Source organism: Stegostoma tigrinum, chromosome 34 (genome assembly GCF_030684315.1).
Source record: "Stegostoma tigrinum isolate sSteTig4 chromosome 34, sSteTig4.hap1, whole genome shotgun sequence".
Classification (NCBI taxonomy): Eukaryota; Metazoa; Chordata; class Chondrichthyes; order Orectolobiformes; family Stegostomatidae; genus Stegostoma; species Stegostoma tigrinum.
In genome coordinates, this window is record NC_081387.1 from 23,201,690 (window position 1) to 23,220,697 (window position 19,008).

Here is a 19,008-nt window from a genome sequence, read left to right on the forward strand (position 1 = left end):
TTTTAACACTTGGTTGAAAGTGCATATGCCTTTTATTTCACTGGAATTATTAATTTAAATGGATTACACCCCATTTAAAATAGCAGATTGCTAAAGCAAGTGAAGATTTTCACATTTATTCTTTAATGTGATGTGGGAGTCATTGGCAAGGTCAGTATTTATTACTAATCCCTAATTGTCCTTGAACTCTGATTTACTTGTTAGAACATTTGAGACAGTAGTGTTGAGTCATCCACATTGCTGTTGGTCTGGAGTCACATGTCGGCAGGTCTGGGTAGGGACAGCAGATTTCCTTCCCTAAAGGACATGAATGATCCAGTTGTGTTTTGACCACAATATGAGTTCAGTGCCATCTTATCCTCCCTTCATCTCCCTTTCATCCAAACTCCCCAGCTGCCCACTCTTAATTGCTTTTAACCGCACTTGGAATACGACGTCCAGTTCTGGTCGCCCTATCATAGGAAAGATGTGGATGCTTTGGAGAGGGCTCAGAGGAGGTTTACCAGGATGCTGCCTGGACTGGAGGGCTTATCTTATGAAGAGAGGTTGACTGAGCTCGGACTATCTTCATTGGAGAAAAGGAGGAGGAGAGGGGACCTAATTGAGGTATACAAGATAATGAGAGGCATAGATAGAGTTGATAGCCAGAGACTATTTCCCAGGGTAGAAACGGCTAACACGAGGGGCCATAGTTTTAAGCTGGTTGGAGGAAAGTATAGAGGGGATGTCAGAGGCGGGTTCTTTACACAGAGAGTTGTGAGAGCATGGAATGCGTTGCCAGCAGCAAGGTCATTGGGGACATTTAAGAGACTGCTGGACATGCATGTGGTCACAGAAATTTGAGGGTGCATACGTGAGGATCAATGATCGGCACAACATCGTGGGCTGAAGGGCCTGTTCTGTGCTGTACTGTTCTATGTTCTAACCTTAGTTCTTTGAAGGTGGCAGGATGTCGGGAGAGAGAGGTGAGTAAAGCACATGAGATGTTGGCTTCATAAACAGAGGAATTGAGTACAAAAGCAGGGAATGTATGCTAAACCTGCAGAAAACTCAGTCGGTTGGTCACAGCGACGTGAAAACTGTCTTCGTTTCTGGCACCACCTTTATAAAAGGTGTGGGGGCATCTGAGCGGTGGAAGGAAGATTTTTCAGAATGGTTCTAGGGAAGGGATTGTAGTTACAAGTGGAGCACGGGGATTGATATAAAGAGTTATGGAGGGGAACATGATGGTTGAGTGATGGTTAAGGTTTCGAGAGCTTTCTAAACAGGAACAGAACCGGACTCCTGTCCCAGCAAATGGAGGTGAAGCTTCTGACTTGCAAACGTCAATATCAATCCACCTCTGCTGTCAGCAGCCCTCATTCCAGAGTGTACCCATCTTTTAGAGACCAAAATTCCAGGTGAATGGGCAGCACTTCCCAAATCAGGAAACCAAAAACAGGAAATATCCTGAATTAAGATAATAAAGTGTGAAGCTGGATGAACACAGCAGGCTAAGCAGCATCTCAGGATCACAAAAGCTGACGTTTCGGACCTAGACCCTTCATGAGAGAGCTGTGGTGAAGGGTCTAGGCCCGAAACGTCAGCTTTTGTGCTCCTGAGATGTTGCTTGGCCTGCTGTGTTCATCGAGCTTCACACTTTATTATCTTGGATTCTCCAGCATCTGCAGTTCCCATTAACACAAATATCCTGAATTACTCTTCCTGAACCCAGGCTGAAAATTTAACTCATTGAATCTGTAACGGAATGGAAAGAATGGGCCATATATTTCCACTACTGGGAATGGGAATGAATAAATATACAATGCTGTGTCTGTTGGAAGTTTGACACATGCTGTGTATTTGTCCAGGAAGTGTCAGTGTCTGATGAGCTGATTTGTGCTGCCTGGAACCCTCCAATGATCTCAGTGTCAGAAACTTGGTTGAGATACACACCACATATTCAGATACATATCTGACAATTGTCGTATTGTTCAACTTCCAGTGTAACTGTTTAGTTAACAGTTTAACCCAATACCTCATTGTTCAAAGCAACAGAATACCCCTTGACCTATCTACACCCCCGACACTCCAACTTCCCAATCATGAACTTAGCAAAACAAGGAATCAAAATGGAGAATGGGTTTGTTGCCTGAAGTTGGTGAACTGTTGTGTTGAGCCCAGAAGGCTGTAAGGTACGTAATTGGAAGAGGAGTTGGGACGTGTAGTTGAGGTTGTACAGGACATTGATGACACCTCTTCTGGAGTAATGTGTGCAGTTCTGGTAATGGGAAGGATGTTATTAACTGAGGAGGGTTCAGAAAAGATTTACCAGGATGTTGCTGGGAATGGAGGGTTTGAGATTTTAAGTTAGACTAGAAAGACTGGGATTTTTTTCACTGGAGCATGGGAGGTTGAGGGGTACCTTATTGAGGTTTATAGAATCATGCAAACTGCCAGAGGAAGTGGTGGATGTGGGCCCAGTTACAACGTTTAAAAGACATTTGGAAGTACATGAAGAGGAAAAATTTGGAGGGATGTGGGCATGGCGCAGACAAGTTTAGGTTGGGACTATGGTCAGCGTAGACTGGTTGGACCAAAGAGTCTATTTCTGTGCTGTATGACTCTCCAATTACCCTCTTGCACCCTACTCACTCACCATTATTCTCTCTCAAACACTATCCTACAACCCAGTTTGCATCCAACTTTAAAATAAGAAAAAGTTAGGGTGTAGACTACCTTCTCAAAATATTTTGAGGGCGTCTGGCCTGGTCTATCACAGCAGCGATGGACCCACCCAGTGTTCCTGATGAAATACAGGACCTTTACAATCTGACCTGACAACAGGATCTGATGTTGGAAAAGGGGTCGTCCATCTCTGCTGCTCCCCACTGTCAGTTATCTCCTGAATCCCCGAGCTGAGCATTTGTTAATGCAGCAGAGAAAGAAAACCCATTAGGAAAAACATGGAAAAGTAAGAATATGCTGATCGTTGCTGACATAGAATGATGGAGGCCTTTAGCACAGAAAAAGGCACTTCAGCCCATCAAGCCTGTGCATATCACCCAAATCTTCTAATCGCAGCACTTGGCCTATGGTCTGCATACCTTGTTGGCAGCGATATGTATAATATCATCATCAGACAATCTGGCTCATTATGTCAGTGTCTCAATCCTGTAGTTGACATTGCTCTTTTAAGAAATATCTTGAGAATTTTTTGTTTCAGATGAGATCCTTCAATCACTTCTTGCCCATGATGCAAGGAAGACATTTGAGTATTGTGCTGCTCCTTGGTTTTCACACTGTGCTGTCAGGTAAGCAAAAGAATTGAACTGCAAATTATTACTGACACTTCAGGAGCAGCATCTCTTTACCAGATTAGCTAATTTAACATGAAGTTATTCACAATTAGTAAAGCGTTAAATTAGGGTACTTTTCATGGGGAAACTGACAGATCCCTCACCCTGTGTATTCTTCAGTCTGTTCTTTCTCAAAAATCTCATTTAATGGTGTCATACAATCTGCTCCAATTGCATTCAGCAGCATCTAATTGCACAACTTGATGGAGAGTAAGTTCCCAGGGAAGGCCATGGATGACGGTGTGCCTACACTAAACATGATTGTATCCTTTCTCTGATTAGATACCGAGCCTCTGCTGTGTCTTTCTAGTATTTTCTCGTTTCAGATTTCTATCAGTTGTGGGTTTTCTTTCTTCTCATTGTTTCTGCAGCTCAGGGGGTGAAAAAGCTGAAGAAAAATTACACCTGCCTTTTCTTGTGCTCCGAATTCCCTATTTCTGTCCTCTTTTTTTAATCCCATGAACACAACAAAGGCTGTATCAGCATCATCCAGCTTGAAAATTTCCTTCCCTCTTTATTCCATTCAGATGTTTCTCAAAACTTGCTTCCTTGACCAGGCTTTTGGGTTTCTGCCCGAATCTTGTTTCATGTGGCTCACTGTCACATCTACATTCTGGTAAGTTTTCTCCTCCAGAAAAAGCAAATTTAACAACAAAAGTTAATTGTACAGACAATTTCATACAAAACTCACCATGATTTAAATAAGCAAATAATCTGTTCATAGCATTTATTGAGTGAGGAGTGTTGCTGCAGCATTGGGAGATCTTTTTAAACATTTTTAAATAGTTTCATGGGATCTCTCACTCCCACTGGAACAGACACACTACACTGTGGATTCAATGTCTGAAGAAAAAGATGTCACTTCCAACGATATAACACTCTCTCAGAACTCATTGAAGTTTCAGCTCATATTGTGTGCTAAATTATAAAAGTGGAATTCAAATGTCATAAAAAGCCAGCGTTCCATTGATTTTGTACATTCGTTCCGGACTCAACAATACCTTAATTTCAAATTGTCATCCTTGTTTCAAATGCTTTAAATCCTCCCTGTGTCTGTAATCCCCTCCAACTTCACAACTAATGTTCCTCCTAATTTGTTTTCAGGTGTAGAGCAATTTTTAAAATTGTGTAGTCATGCATAGTTATAAAGTTAAAGGGACCAATTTTTGCTGTTTGGACACTTCGGGTTACTGTGCCAGTTAATGGGGGGAGTCGTGCCCACAACTTTCTGGGAGATCTGCACTAATCTGGTTCTGCTGTGTTTGATATCCCCAAAATGAATCGCGCCATATTGGTGGCTGTACCTTCAGGCACCCAGGTCCTAATCTGTGTGTTACCCAAGACCATTCTCTTGGCCACCTGCCCTAATCTGTCACATATGGGTCAGTGTCCAAGTTACATCTCGAACATTCGTGTGAAAGTCCGTGGGACATTCTTGCAGGATGTAATGTTATGAGGTGGAGGTTGATCCCTCCTCCCCCGAGAACTAAAAACGAAATACACAACAGGAGTACCCCGCCTCATCATCTGTCAAAGCAGTGTGAAAAGTGGTGTCACCTGTCTTTCAGCAGCTTCTAGTGGTTAAATTAAATAAATCCCTAACACTCACTTTACAATCAACAAGTAACAATTTATTTATCTAACTCTTACCAGTGAACAGATGAACTAAACTATTAACAAACGGAATAAACGCCTTCTAACTAGTAACTATTCCTGACGAACAAGATTCTATTGACCTGATGTTCTCATAAAACAAATCCCGCTCATAGAAAATAAAAATGGAATTTAGCCCCTTGAAATTACAGCGAGGTTACGTGTTTTCTGGAATGTTGTGTGCCTTTTCCGATGATTCTTTAGTGGTGAGTATTAACTAGTTGTGCCTTTGGTACCTTTATTTTTAGTTAGTGCTTTCTCTAAGACATAGAGAAAACTGTGAGAGCCAACAAGTCTCTCTTGAGAGCTGAGGACTGTTAACTCTGGCAGATGGCAGTCCTTGTTTTGTACCCTTGAAAACATATCAGTTTTTTACAATTGGATTCGTCCTATGTTGTCAAAGCCGTCAGATTTAAATTTAATTGTTTCTGGTACATAAGTGCCTCGTTATTGATTGGCTAAATTCAAAAATGTGTTGCTTTAGTAACAAAACTGCTGTTTGGTCTGCTGCCTGTATGGCCTTTCAGTACAGATAATTCAATTCAGGCGCTCTCTGTATACTTGCAAACTTTCAAGCTGCCACTCACAGACATCCATTTTTCAAAGAAAATGCACATCATTTTTTACAGGGACCACACAATGCTCCCCCCCGCCCCGTAGCATTTTACAAACACGAAATTCTAACTTGCTGCCTCCCAATCCACAAGTGCTCTGCCCAGCTTCGCAACAATAAGCACATGCTGCTTTTGTTTAAAACCATGAACAAACCTGAAGTGTATATGGAGAGCTTGGTTGCTCAGCAATAAAAGGATGAACTGCAGAATTCAGATTTCCAGCATCCACTGTAATTTGCCGTCGTGAAGTAAGAACACTGCTTCATTGTTCAGGGAGCTGCATTTCCTGCTTCTGCCCTCCTGGTGATCACTTACCATGGTGGAGCCAGAGTAGAATATATTAAGGGGGTCTTGAGTTGGGCTTGTGGAGAATGTGGCCCATCACTGTACACTATGATTCATTTCTTCTTGTGATTCATAAATTTGCCATTGAAATTTAGAAGACGAATAATCCTTAACTTTTTTTCCCAAAAACCCTCGATAACCTTTGATGGAGAATTTAATTAACATCCCACCATTTTTTCACTCCATCCATCTCAGGTTCCTGGACAGAATTTCCCTTTTGTCACCCAATCTGTTTCTGGAAACTGTTTAATGAACTATTCCGTGTGTAAACAAGGGCACAGTTAAAGTTTCTTTTTAAAATCTTTGTCTCTTTTTTGTATTTTTCAAACAAGTAGTTTTTTTTGGTGGAATTAGTAAGATAAAAAAGCATTTTTTTGCGTGTCCTTTAAAATATCTTCCTGGAGATTAAATCTGTTCATCTGGCGAGAATTCTGACTTTGCTATTTTGTATTTTGCCAGAGATATTCCATGTGTTTGTACCAGACTATCCCATCACAGTCTCTGTGGGTGAAGATGTTGTACTGGATTGCCAAGTAGTCCCAGATATATCTCTGGATACTCTGGAGGTTCGATGGTTTATATCAAATTCAGCTTCACAAGTTCATTTATATACCGGTGGGCAGGACCGACCTGATGTACAAGATAAAGGTTATCAAGGGAGGACGGAACTGTTTAAAGATGAGCTTCCTCGTGGAAATGCCTCTCTGAAACTGAAGAAGATAGAAGTGTCAGACGAAGGGATTTACACATGTTTCATTAAGTCCAAAACACACCATGATCAAGCAGTGATAGCTCTGAAAGTTGCAGGTTGGTCTTTCTCATTGTAAAGTGCAAATGATCACTGAGTATAATGTAATATTCAGAATATAACATTTTTAAACCATGAATGGGAAATAATCAACTGCATTCCATTGGAAAATGAAAACAACAAATCATTTTCTGGAATATTCGAGATGTCAGTAAATAATTCAAACCACTAGCTACAGCTCAAGCTGAAAATGATGGAATGCATATAAAATATATGATTAGGAAGCCAAATGCAATGTTATTCCTTGTGAAGGAAAATGAACTATAAAAGTAGAGGTGATTTCTGTAATTGTACAACGTTGTTGTTGTGATTGTAATGAAGTCAGGCAGTTTGTGAGTGCCCAGATTGGGACTGTTAATCTGGTCCAATCAGGGAGCTCTAACTGACAGATAAAAACAGGAGTGCCAGAGGTTCTGTTCATTCTGGGAGCCACCTCTGAGGTAACTAGATCAGTGGCACATACTGTGCAATAGAGAGAGACTTGGTGACAGGGTACCAGCCTCTCTGGAGTTATATCAGTAGGAACAAGAGTAAAACATGTCCCTGAATAGATTTGCTCGCAGTAGTCATCTTTGAGTTGGGCTAAACATTTTTGGCATCATGTGCTATTTGGGAAGCTGAACCTGTTTGATCCTGCTGTTGAAGACTGAACCCAGCATGTGCAAAATCAGCAGTTTTTATTTCTTGGTAAATGATACTGTGACAGGTGAAAAGCAGTGAGTAATTCTTCTGACAGTTTGTAGACCTGCAGCTTTTTCAGTTATTAGGAGCCTATCTTTCCCTGAGGCTTCAGACACTAAAATTTCTCAAGAGTTGATAGATTTATTTAAGGAATATTATGACCCCATGTCTCCTGTAACTCTGAGACACTATTGGTGTTATTTGACAGTTTGAGACTAGGAGAAACCGTGATGGGATTTTTGATGAGATTAAGGTGAGACTGGCAGAGACATATGATTTTGGTTTAGCTGTTAATGATGTCCCGAGAGGCTGTTTGATATGTGGGATTAATGATGTAACCATGCAAAGGTGCTGACTAGCTGAAGCCCAACTAGACTTCAAACAGGAACTACAACTGGCTTGATCATTTGAAAGTGTGACAAGTGGAGCTTTTGAGTTACAGGATGTTCTGATGGAAGTGGACCCTCTCACCAGGCTGTCTGACTTTGGGGAACAGCACTTGAGTGAAGACAATTGCACAGCCTCACTCAGTTCAGGGAGCTGACAGAGGGACTGTCGGTCAGACCACAGCAAAATCCAAAACAAAAGTGGGCCTTGGCCAAGCAGTTAAAATCCCGTTCAGGATCCAGGCTGGCAAGCCATTGTAGCTGCTGCCTGGTATACAGACACAAGACACCAAAAGAGACCCACGAGGCCTAAATTGAGTGAGAGAGTTTATGGAGAGTGCAGACCCTGAAAAGTCCACCTGCATCTAGTTTGGAACAGTTAAATTGCTTTGCAACATCCAATTCCGAACCAATCAAAATAAACGTCTGGTGAAATGGTCACCCAGTTCTCATGGAGGTCCATAGCAGTTCGATTATATCAGTGTGGCTGTATCAATGATTACAGAACCAAACTTCGATAAAATTCACTCCAGACTTTAACCCTTCACTTGGTGTAAGGCCTCAGCTTGACTGAGAACCTATACTGGGGAACCTTCACGGATTAAGCTTGCCCCTTCGGTTCTGGTCTCTTTCGATAAGCATCCGGTTCAGTTAGTTACTACTGATTGCAGTAAAAGGTACTGGCTCGATGGGGAGAAATTGGTTGAGAAAGATTGACCTTGAAAAGTGCAACATGTTTTGATTAGCAAATGGCTGTGAAGTGAAATCTGAATTAAATACTGGAAATTTTTCAGGGAGGTCTGGGGACTGTCAGAGGAGCCAAGGCCACCCTTGCATGTTGACCAGGAAGTAATTCCTTGATTCTGCAAGGCTCTCCCAGTGCCATATGCCTTACATGTAGAGGCAGAAATCTGTAGGCTGGAAAGTGAAGGTATCACTAAACCAGTACAGTTAGTGGAATGGGCAACAGAGGTTGCATTGACTGTGAGGCACCAATGGGTCAGTTCGCTTTTGTGAGGATTTCAAACAAATTAGATTTCCTACAGTGTGGAAACAGGCCCTTCGGCCCAATAAATCCATACTGCCCCTTGCAGCATCCTACCCAGACCCATCCCCCTCTAACCCACACACCCCTGAACACGACGGGCAATTTAGCATGGCCGATCCACCTAGCCTGCACATCTTTGGACTGTGGGAGGAAACCCACATAGACACGGGGAGAATGTGCAAAGTCCACACAGACAGTTACCCGAGGCTGGAATCGAACCCGGGTCCCTGGCGTTGTGAGGCTGCAGTGCTAACCACTGAGACACCGTGCTGCCATAAATGGTAAATCACTCCTCGCAGCTGGATAAATACCCAGCCCGTCATGTCGGGGACTTACATGTAGAGCTGCTGGGGTGGTGGTACTTCACATAGCTGGACTTGAGCCATATGTACCTGCAATTCAGGTTAGATGAGGATTCGCAGAAGTCAGCTACATAAGGTTGGTACCAATATACGACGCTGCCGTTTGAGGTACCATCAGCCTGTGTCATATTTCAGTGGAAAACAGAGAACATTTTACAAAGTCTACTCCACGTTGCTATTTATCTGGATGATGTGTTAATAACCAGGAAGAGCAGTAAAGAACACTTGGAGAACTTGGACATGGTTCTCAGATGTTTCTCCAGGGCAGGCGTACATCAGAGAGGGGAAAAATCTGTGTTGCAGATGCGCCCAAGTGATCTACTTGGGAGACAGGGTCAACAAGACTGGGTTATATCCGGTTGGAAGATAAAGCAAGGGCGATCAAAGGTGCCCCAACTCCCAGTGTATGTCGGAGCTTTGGTCTTTCCTTGGGTTGGTGAATTATTACGGGAAGTTCAGACATAACCTGGCCTCCATCTTGTCACCCTTACGTCAGCTCTTGTAGAAGGATCACCTGAGGGAATGGTTGCACAGACAAGCTGTAGCCTTTAGGGAAGTGAAGAAGCAGTGAAGATTTTGGCTCACTACAATCCCAAGCGAGATCTTGTATTGACATGGAATGCCTTCATACACAGCACTGGGGTCGTGTGGGCCCACCAGTGGCCTGATGGATAGTGCCTGCTTCCTGGACCTTGGCAGATGCCGAATGCAATTATGTCCAGATAGAGAAGAGGAGGTTTGGTGATCATTATCAGAGTGAGAAAGTTCCAACTGATGTAAATTTGTGACAGGAACGGACCACAAACCCCTGCGCAGTCCACCTAAGTAGGACCAGACTGAGTCGCCAATAGCTTCTGGTCAAATTCAGCAGTGGGCCCTTTTCTCAGTGCATACTATTTCAAATTGCAACACTGTCCAAGAGGCCAAGTGGCAAATCTGGATACTGTGAGCTGTCTCCTACTGGCAAATACACCACCAGTGGTGCTGTTACTGGAAGAGTCCATACTGGTTTTGAACTTCCTGGGCACCTTTCTGGCCAACACTGACAACGTGACATTATGGATGCAAAAGGATTCTGTCTGGGCGAAACTAGAACCAGCCAGTAGTGATGGGGGAAACGAAAGGGCCATCACAACCAGAATCGAAACCTTTCTGTACCTGGCAAGACCAAATCACCATAGAAGGCGGTGCATTTTTATGAGGAGCCAGAGTGATTGTCCCGAGTAAAGGTCACCCCCAGATACTGGCTGACCTCCACGAGGGTCATCAAGGGGTTTCAAAAAACAAGATGGTTGGCAAGAAGTTATGATTGGTGGCCAGGATTGGATGCAGACAAAGCCGCATTCCTGGGACAATGCCCTCAGTGCTAACAAGGACAGAAGTTACCACCAGCAGCTTCCCCATGTTTTTGGGAATGGCTGGGTAAATGCTGACTTTGGTTACACATTGATTATGCTGCTCGTTTCATGGGCCCCATGCTCCTTGTCATTGTGGATGCCTATTCAAAGTGGTTGACGTGCAGAGAGTTCATTTGTCAAACGTGGGATAACAGATAGAGGTAGAGAAGCTGTAAGCATCTTTTGCAGTGCATAGACTCCCAGAAGTGTTGGTCACAGACAAAGGGCCATCATTTACCAGCTTGGAATTCAGGTATTTCTGAAAGGCAAATGACATTTCACTCCATACCATCCATTGTCCATGGTCTGTCAGAAAGAGAAGCCCAAACTTTGAAGGGCAGCTCAAAGAAGCAACCTACAGTATCATTCGAGACCAAACTGTTGTGGTTCCTATTTGATGATAGGACTGCCCCTTATGCAACTGCAGGGGTAGCTCTGGTTAAGTTGCTAATGCGAAGAAAACACCACATCAGGTTAAATCTGATTTTTCCCAGAGCCTGAGATGGACATGCTGGGTATTGAAGCCTCAATGCCGTTATTGCCTGAAGAACAGAATGAATTTCTTCTGAGATGTTCCGGGCACCAGAGGTGGGCTGTTTTCTGTCACGCACTACCTGCGTCCGAGGCAGAGTCCGGGGAAGCAGACCTGGAGGAAAAATGCCCCAGGAGAAGCTACAAGAAAGAGAACAGGTCTACATCCCTGGACTTAGAGGGGGAGGGATAGAGTGATTGTAACAAGGTCAGCCAGGTGACCCTCATAGAAAGGCTGACACTTTGGGCCTAGACCCCTCCAGGCCCGAAACGTCAGCCTTCCTGCTCCTCTGATGCTGCTTGGCCTGCTGTGTTCATCCAGCCCTACACCTTGTTATCTCAGATTCTGCAGCATCTGCAGTTCCTACTATCTCTGAACCTCACAGAATGAGTTCCCTGAGTGGAGCTGTTAATCTGGCCCAATCAGGATCCCTCATTGACAGATCGAAACTGGAGTGTCAGAGGTTCTGCTCACTCTGGGAGCCGACACTGAGGAAGTGCCAAATACTATGCATGTGTAAATGAAGGGTGACTGGTGACTGAGTTATTTCAGTTGTGAGACCACATCTGCGTAATGTATACACTTCGGCCCACTGCTGAATTTGACCAGAAGCTATTGGCAACTCAGTCTGGTCCTACTTAGGTAGACCATGCAGGGGCTTGTGGTCAGTTACTGTCACAAATTTACATCAGTTGGAACTTTCTCACTCTGATAATGATCACCAAACCTTTCCTAATTGAGTTAGATGCAGCTCAGAGAAGAGATTATCTTCTGAGGAAAGGGTGGACAAGTTGGACCTGTCAGAGTTTGAACGAGCGGTAGGTGATCCTATTAAATTAAAAGATCTTGTGGGGACAACAGGGTTGGTCCTGAAACTCTGTTTTCTCTTTATGAGTGGGATTAGAACTGGGGGGCACCACAGAGTGTCATTAGTCTGTGGAATTATCTTCCTCGGAATGTCATGTAGATAGGTTCAGTGCATATTTGTACACTGAGTTAGTTCTTAATTAATAAAACAGTCAAAATATCAAGGACAGTACATCAGAAAGTGGGCTTCAGACTTACGATCCTCACCAAGTACATTGATATCATGGAGAACAAGAAGGAGAACAAGCACTGCTTCAGGATTTGAACCAGTAAATAATGCGACAAGGTGATATTGAAGATTCATTGTTGAAATTTATTGCGGAAGGAGTCCATTCAGTCCCTTGAGTCCACTCCATCCCTGTAACCCTGCATTTCCCATGGCTAAAGCACCTATCCTGCACAGAACACCTGGAGGAAACCCTTGCAGACATAGGGAGAATGTGTAAACTCCATACACAGTCACCTGAGGATGGAATTGAACTTAGGTCTCTGGCATTGTAAGCTAGCAGTGTTGACTATTGTGCCACCGTGCTGACCAAACTGCTTGATAAGGAAGCAACCCTTCGCTGTCCCTGCTGTATTGCTGTTTGGGGAAGCTGGGCTCGCTGGGGTTGCCATACCTATACTGGGCAGCTGAAACATTGTTGTGTCTGTGATAAATCCAGTCATGGTGCAGCTAACTACTGCATCACATGGACGTTCTGCAGGTCAGAAGGCCATCAACCAAAGGACTGCAGCCTGTATATTGGCCACTTCTCCAAGACCTGCCTAAAACACTGCGTCTGTTTTGCACAAGTCGCAAGAGAAAAGGAATATAGATACAAGGGCTCCTAGAGGCTGACAGCAGGGAATCTCTGTGTGCATCAGTCATCTCTCAGTAAAGCCCAGCTCCAGGAGCAGGGAATCCCTCAGTAAAGCCCATCTCCGGGAGCAGGGAATCCCTCAGTAAATCCCAGCTGCAGGATCAGGGAATCCTTCAGTAAACCCCAGCTCTGGGATGAGGGTATTTCTCAGTAAACCCAGCTCTGGGATTAGGGAATCTCTCAGTAAACCCCAGCGCCGGGAGCCGGGAATCTCTCAATAAACCCAGCTCCAGGATTAGGGAATCTCTCAGTAAACCTCAGCTCCAGGAACAGGGACTCTCTCAGTAAATCCCAGCTCCGGGATTAGAGAATCTCTCAGTAAACCCCAGCTCTGGGAGCAGGGAATCTCTTGATACATAATAATCCATCCAGCAGAACAGTGCTATCTGTGTATCCTAGGAGGAATTAGAGACGGGTTGTGGAAAAATACAAGAGGAAGCTGTCGAAAGATGGTCAGTGGTGAGGAGAGTTTCCGGAAAGAGCTTAGCAATACTGGGGGATGATGTTTTTGGCGTTTGGCTGTGTGATCATGGATTGTAGCTGAATGGCACATCCTCTGCCTATCGGAGGCGATTCCACTACACACCCTTTGGGCTGTGTTTCTGGATGTGTTTGATATTATCAGAAATGGAACTGAAAACAATAACATCACAGCGGCAGATGTTGATGAAGGGATTCAGTGAAGTTGAGATGAAGGAGTCGAGAAAGATTGAGAATAGGATAAAGGATCTGATTCAGATTCATTGTTATCCTTCTGGCTGAGAAACAGGGGACAGGCCTGGTGGTGTTGACATTGGCCATTTTAACATTATCACCAACAGTTAAATTATTCACACAGGCAAGGCAAGGATAGTTCTATATTAATGCACAGAACAGTACAGTGCAGGAACAGACCCTTCGGCCCACTATGTCTGTGCTGACCATAATGCCACTCTAAACTAATCGTATCTGCCTGCACGTGGTCCATTTCCCTCTACTCCCTGCTTGTCCATGTGTCTGTCTGAACCCCTCCAAAAAGTTGCTATTTTGTCTAAGCATCTGCTTCTATCACCTCCCCTGGCAGCACAGTAACCTCCCACCCTCTTTGTAACAAATATGCCTCACACATCTCCTTTAAACTTTCCCCCTTCACCCTGAAGCTATGTCCCCTAGCATTTGACATTTCCAACCTGGGAAAATGACTCCAACTACCCACTTTATCCATGCCTCTCATAGTTTATCTACTTCTATCAGGTCTCCCGTCAGTTCTGATGCTCTACTGAAAATATTCCAAGTTTGTCCAACGTCTGTTTATTGCTAATACACACCAATCCAAGCAAAATGCTGGAAAACATTTTTTGCATCCTGTTCAAAAACACATCCTTCCTAACGTAGGACAACCAGAACTGCCCATTATACAACTGAGTTTCATGAGTGTTAGGACATTGTTGTTCTGTGTAGAAATCTAGGCTGTAAACTCATCTGCCTTACCTGTTAAACTGCTTGCATTAACATTAATACTATTAAGATCACCAGTCCCGCTGTGTTCATTAACCTGATCCTGCCTGCTCTTCCAATGAGACTGATGACTTAACCTCTACCTCTTCCGCAATCACTCCACATGGTGACCTACTGCCCACCCTCTGCCCCTCACCCCGCCACACTGGACTGAAATGACTACGTACTGTTGAAATTAAACATTTAATAATTTAAAATGAATATAAGTTTGAATAAGTGACTTTATGCTAATTGCAGAGTTTGGACAGCGGCCTTGGGTTGATGTGGAGGAGAACAACAAAGGACTTTGTGTTGTGTGTCGATCAGACGGATGGTATCCTGAGCCACTGATACAGTGGGTAGATGGGAAAGGAGATGCGACAGTACAGTCTGAAACAGAATTCATTCAGGACCCCACAGGCCTCATCACTGTCCAGAGTCGTATTAATGTCCAAAGTGATTCTGTGAACAAGTTTTCATGTTTCATAGAAAACCAGTTATTGAGCAAAAGACGAGAGGCCCATCTCCAGATATCAGGTAGGTGTGTGTTTGGTAATCATTTGATGGGCGATATTTCTCCCCCCCCCCCCCCCTCCCCACCCCTGAAGACACTAACTCAGACTGGGTGTGAATCCACGAGCACTGATTTGTCTCTGGACAATACCAAGAGGCAGCTTTTCATATTTGAAGCTGAAACATTGAGAAGTGAGTAGACTATCCACAGCACAGCTTCAGCTGGGCCTGATGTGTACTTACCCAATGTCCACATTTCATATTCCAGCTGTGGTCACTGGATAGAGATTAGGACCAAGGACACTAAGTACTGTGCTTTTGGCTGACTGTTATTAAGAGAGACAAATGTTTATTCATAACAGCACCTGAAATCCAAATGAATCTCAAGTTCTTTCAACAAAAATTCTTAATAGCAATGGTATTATTTACTTGTATGTCTTGGGAAGGAATCAGTAGCTGAGATTATTCCTGAAGGTTGATGAAATTATGATACTTTGAAGAAAATCCCAAATATTTGTTTCATAGGTTTGTGTCTTGCAGATCAAATACTGATTCTGTTCTTTTTAATCTTAGATGAGTTCTTCCCCAGAGTCAATGCTTGGCTTGTATGTTTCTTGGTGTTTCTTGGCCTTGTGATTGCGGCTATTACTATTGATGTAATAGTCCACAGAAAAGAAGATGAAAAGATTAAAGGTAGGAGCAAAATAGACATTTAAAGCTTGACATTTGTGGACGTACATTAAGGTTGAAATGAATTATAATTGTAACAGTTTCTGAATTATCTGAAAATTATTCTGAAATGGAAAGAATGTAATATGAATGTGAAATTTTAATTTTTTTTAGCTTTCAGGATAATCCCTTGCTTAGCATGCTGCTTCTCTGCAAAGGAAGAAAAGTTATGTTAACTATCTCTGAGACAGAATAAGCCCTTTATTAAAGTTTCATTTTGGGACATGAGACTAAATGGTTAGACCAGCATTTATTGCCCATCTCTAGTTGCAGTTGAGAAGGTGGTGTTGAGATGTTTTCATGGTCCGCTGCACTCTGTGTAATATGGGTACATTCACAGTGTTTTATTTCTGTCACAGTGTGATATAACTGAGTGGCTTCCCAGGCCATCTCAGAAGGCAGTTCAAAGTCAAACACTTTATTATGGGCCTGTCTGACCAATTTCCTTTCCTGAAGGATATTAGTGGAACAGTCAGTAACTTCATTCCCTCCACTATCTAAACTCAAATTGTGATTCAATCAGTGGTTGACCCCTTCAAACAAATTCGCTCTGAGGATGGAGTCAGTCAGGGATGGAGTGAGAAATCTGCAGGATGTGTGTGTGTGAACTTGCTGAGCAGTGAATTGGGGAGCAAGGCATGTAGGATTGTGCGATGTACTCTGTAAATAAATGTTATTGGTTGTAATAAATTGGGACAGCAACTCAAAATTGTCAGAAAAGTCAGATAGGTACAGCCTCCAAAGAACATGATACTTTTTGGAAAATTAATGCCGTTCAGTACAGCTACAGAAGATAGATAGGGTACGATATGTAGAAAGGTTAAGACTGTTTTACCATGTGAATGAAATGGCGCAGTAGGTGAAAGAAAGTGATTTTGTTAACTGCATATTGGGCACAGATTCCAGTCCGATTCGAAACTTAACATCCCTGAAAGTCCCTGATATCGAAATATTTTCAAAGATTGTAGGCCTTACTCAAAGGACACTGTCACCCTAAGCCCCCAATGTGAATTTAGAACATTACCACTTTAATTCATGGGAGAGCCCCTCATGGTAAGAATCAAGGAGATTATGGAGCATTGTGATTTTGGACCAACTTTAAATAGGAGATTGCCATGCAATCATCCAAAAGAAGCTTAGTAAAAATTGTAAATGGATTTTAGAAGGTTGCTGGAGATTAGTTTAGGCATGGAGAGTGTGGAGAAGGGCGAGCAGGAGATACAAAGTGCTTTGAGAAGCACAGCCCACCAGTTCGGATGGGAAACTGCAAGCAACAGTGGTGGTGTCCGGAGTGAAGGTGCTGGTGAAAGCAGGGAATGGATCCAGGAACCGGAATAGCCAGAGTGTACAGAAGGTTAAACCAACAGCCTTGGACAGGCCCTGAGGGTGCAGAGTGTTTCCAGTGTGGGGGAGGCCAACCTCCATAGCAGTGTTTTCAAGAAGGAGCTCACCTTCTGATGTTGAAGAGCACTGGGACCAGGCTGACGACATGTGTAGGTTGGGGGTGAGCAGTGGCTGGTGGGCATTTACATGAATAGGCTCAACAGTGGCTCCAGTGAGGTACTGTCAGCAATGCCCTCAGCCCAGTGTCTGGTCAGGGCCCATGTTTAATGTGGTGTGATTAGCTCCAAGAGATCAAATTAAATTAACCAGAGACTTTTAGCATCAGAGAGGGTGAAGGGGGTCACACAATCCAGAAGCTATCCCTAGGTTTTTCAGAGTTAGGCCTGTGCTCTGTGTGTTATTGGAGAAGTTGGAGATGGAGTTGGAGAGAATGAAAAGACCTTGGCATCATTCACCCTGTGTGATTTTCTGAATGGGCAGCACCCATTGTGCCAGGAGTGTAACTGGATAAGTTCATTCCCATCTGTGGGGATCACAAGCTGGTGGCTATGATGTGGCTGGATAAGCATCTCGTTTCCAACAGGAAGATCGATATGGGAACGCAGCTGGGGCGGGGGGTGGGGGTGGTCAGACATTCTCAGAGTTGGACATGACTCATGCCGAGCAGCAGCTGGAGCTGTCAGAGCCTCACGGGAATATGTGACTATTAACACCCACAAGGAGTTGTATCAATTTACTCACTTGTACTGTCTTCCAAAGAACCACGGAGAGCTTACTGCAAGACTTGCCAGTTATTGTTGTGTCTTGGATAATGTATCAACTAACCTCTTGTAAAAGAGCATTTGTTGATTTTGGGAGAAATATGAAGGAGTTCCCAGGAAGCAGGAGTGGACCTTAATAGAGAAGCACCTTCCAGGTTAATGAGGTGGTTTGCTTGGGTTATCAGGTGGATGCACAGGGTTTGCACCCCCATGGAGGACAAGGTGAGAACAATCAGGGAGACACTGGCCCCTCGGAATATCTCTGAACTCAAAACCTTTCTAGGAATGGTTAAGTCCTGTGGGTGATTCCTCCCAAGCCTTTCCACAATGTTAGCGCCACGACAAAAATAACGAAAGAAACAACAGGGCCTGGGTCGGACCACAAACTGAGGCTTTTAAACAGGTCCAGAAGGTGCTTCAATTATTGTGTTTCCTGGTTTGCTTCAACCAGCAAGATATTACTGACATCCTCATATGGTGTTGGGGCAGTTTTATCCCACACAATGGATAATGGGGCAGATAGACCTGTGGGAAATGCAGCAAAAATACTGTCGGACGCAGAGAAGAGCTATTTGTGAATAAGAGAGACGACAGAGCAGTTATTTGTGGCAACAAAATGTTCCACCAATATCTATACTGGAGACATTTCATCATGTGGTGACAGACCACAAGCCACTGTTGGGAATATAAGGTGATTTGACCAATAGCTTTGGCCTTTGAACATTGTCCTGAGACCTCAATAGCCAATGCTGATGCCCTCATCATGTTCCCTGACCAGAGATAGGCACAGGCCCCACAGTGTCGGAAGAGATGGGAATGGCCATGAATTTTCAAACTACTTCATCTGTTTTAGCTCAACAAAGTAAGTACTGGGCTAACAGAGACCCACAATTCTCAAAGGAGAAGCAGATAATAGTGTGTGGCTGGCAAAACAAAAGATTTTTTAAAAGAAATTAAACCTTACAAGTTGGGGAAAAGTGAGCTTCGTTGTGAGCATGGTATTGTCCTTTGGGGATTGAAGGCTTTTATTCTTGGGTCGGAAGAAATTTGTTCCTGAAATATTTACAAAAGACGTATCCGGGTGTATTTAAAATGAATAAAATGGTTTCAGGAAGCTCTGTTGGCAGTCTAGCATTGAAGCAGCAGTTAAAGATGCGGTAAAGTGCTGTGATCAGTGCTAATTTCAGCAGACGTTACCCGTCCCAAGCCCACAATTGTGAGGTGAGTGACAGTCCTTGATATCAAGGCTGCATTCGACCAAGTGTGGCATCGGGCTGCTGTCACAAAATTG

At 43.6% G+C, this 19,008-nt stretch overlaps 1 protein-coding gene across 4 annotated transcripts in view; it reads left to right on the forward strand.

Moving 5' to 3' along the window:
- LOC125446332 (butyrophilin subfamily 1 member A1-like) overlaps positions 1-19,008 on the forward strand; it is a 56,554-nt gene that overhangs the window by 24,631 nt on the left and 12,915 nt on the right. For 3 of the 4 annotated variants that reach the window (XM_059639499.1, XM_059639498.1, XM_059639500.1), the window contains 4 exons: positions 3,206-3,293; positions 6,410-6,757; positions 14,629-14,907; positions 15,457-15,576. In XM_059639499.1, coding sequence (XP_059495482.1) covers positions 3,206-3,293; positions 6,410-6,757; positions 14,629-14,907; positions 15,457-15,576 — 835 coding nt within the window. The remainder of the gene's footprint in view (positions 1-3,205; positions 3,294-6,409; positions 6,758-14,628; positions 14,908-15,456; positions 15,577-19,008) is intronic. The other variant, XM_059639497.1, reaches the window with a different exon arrangement.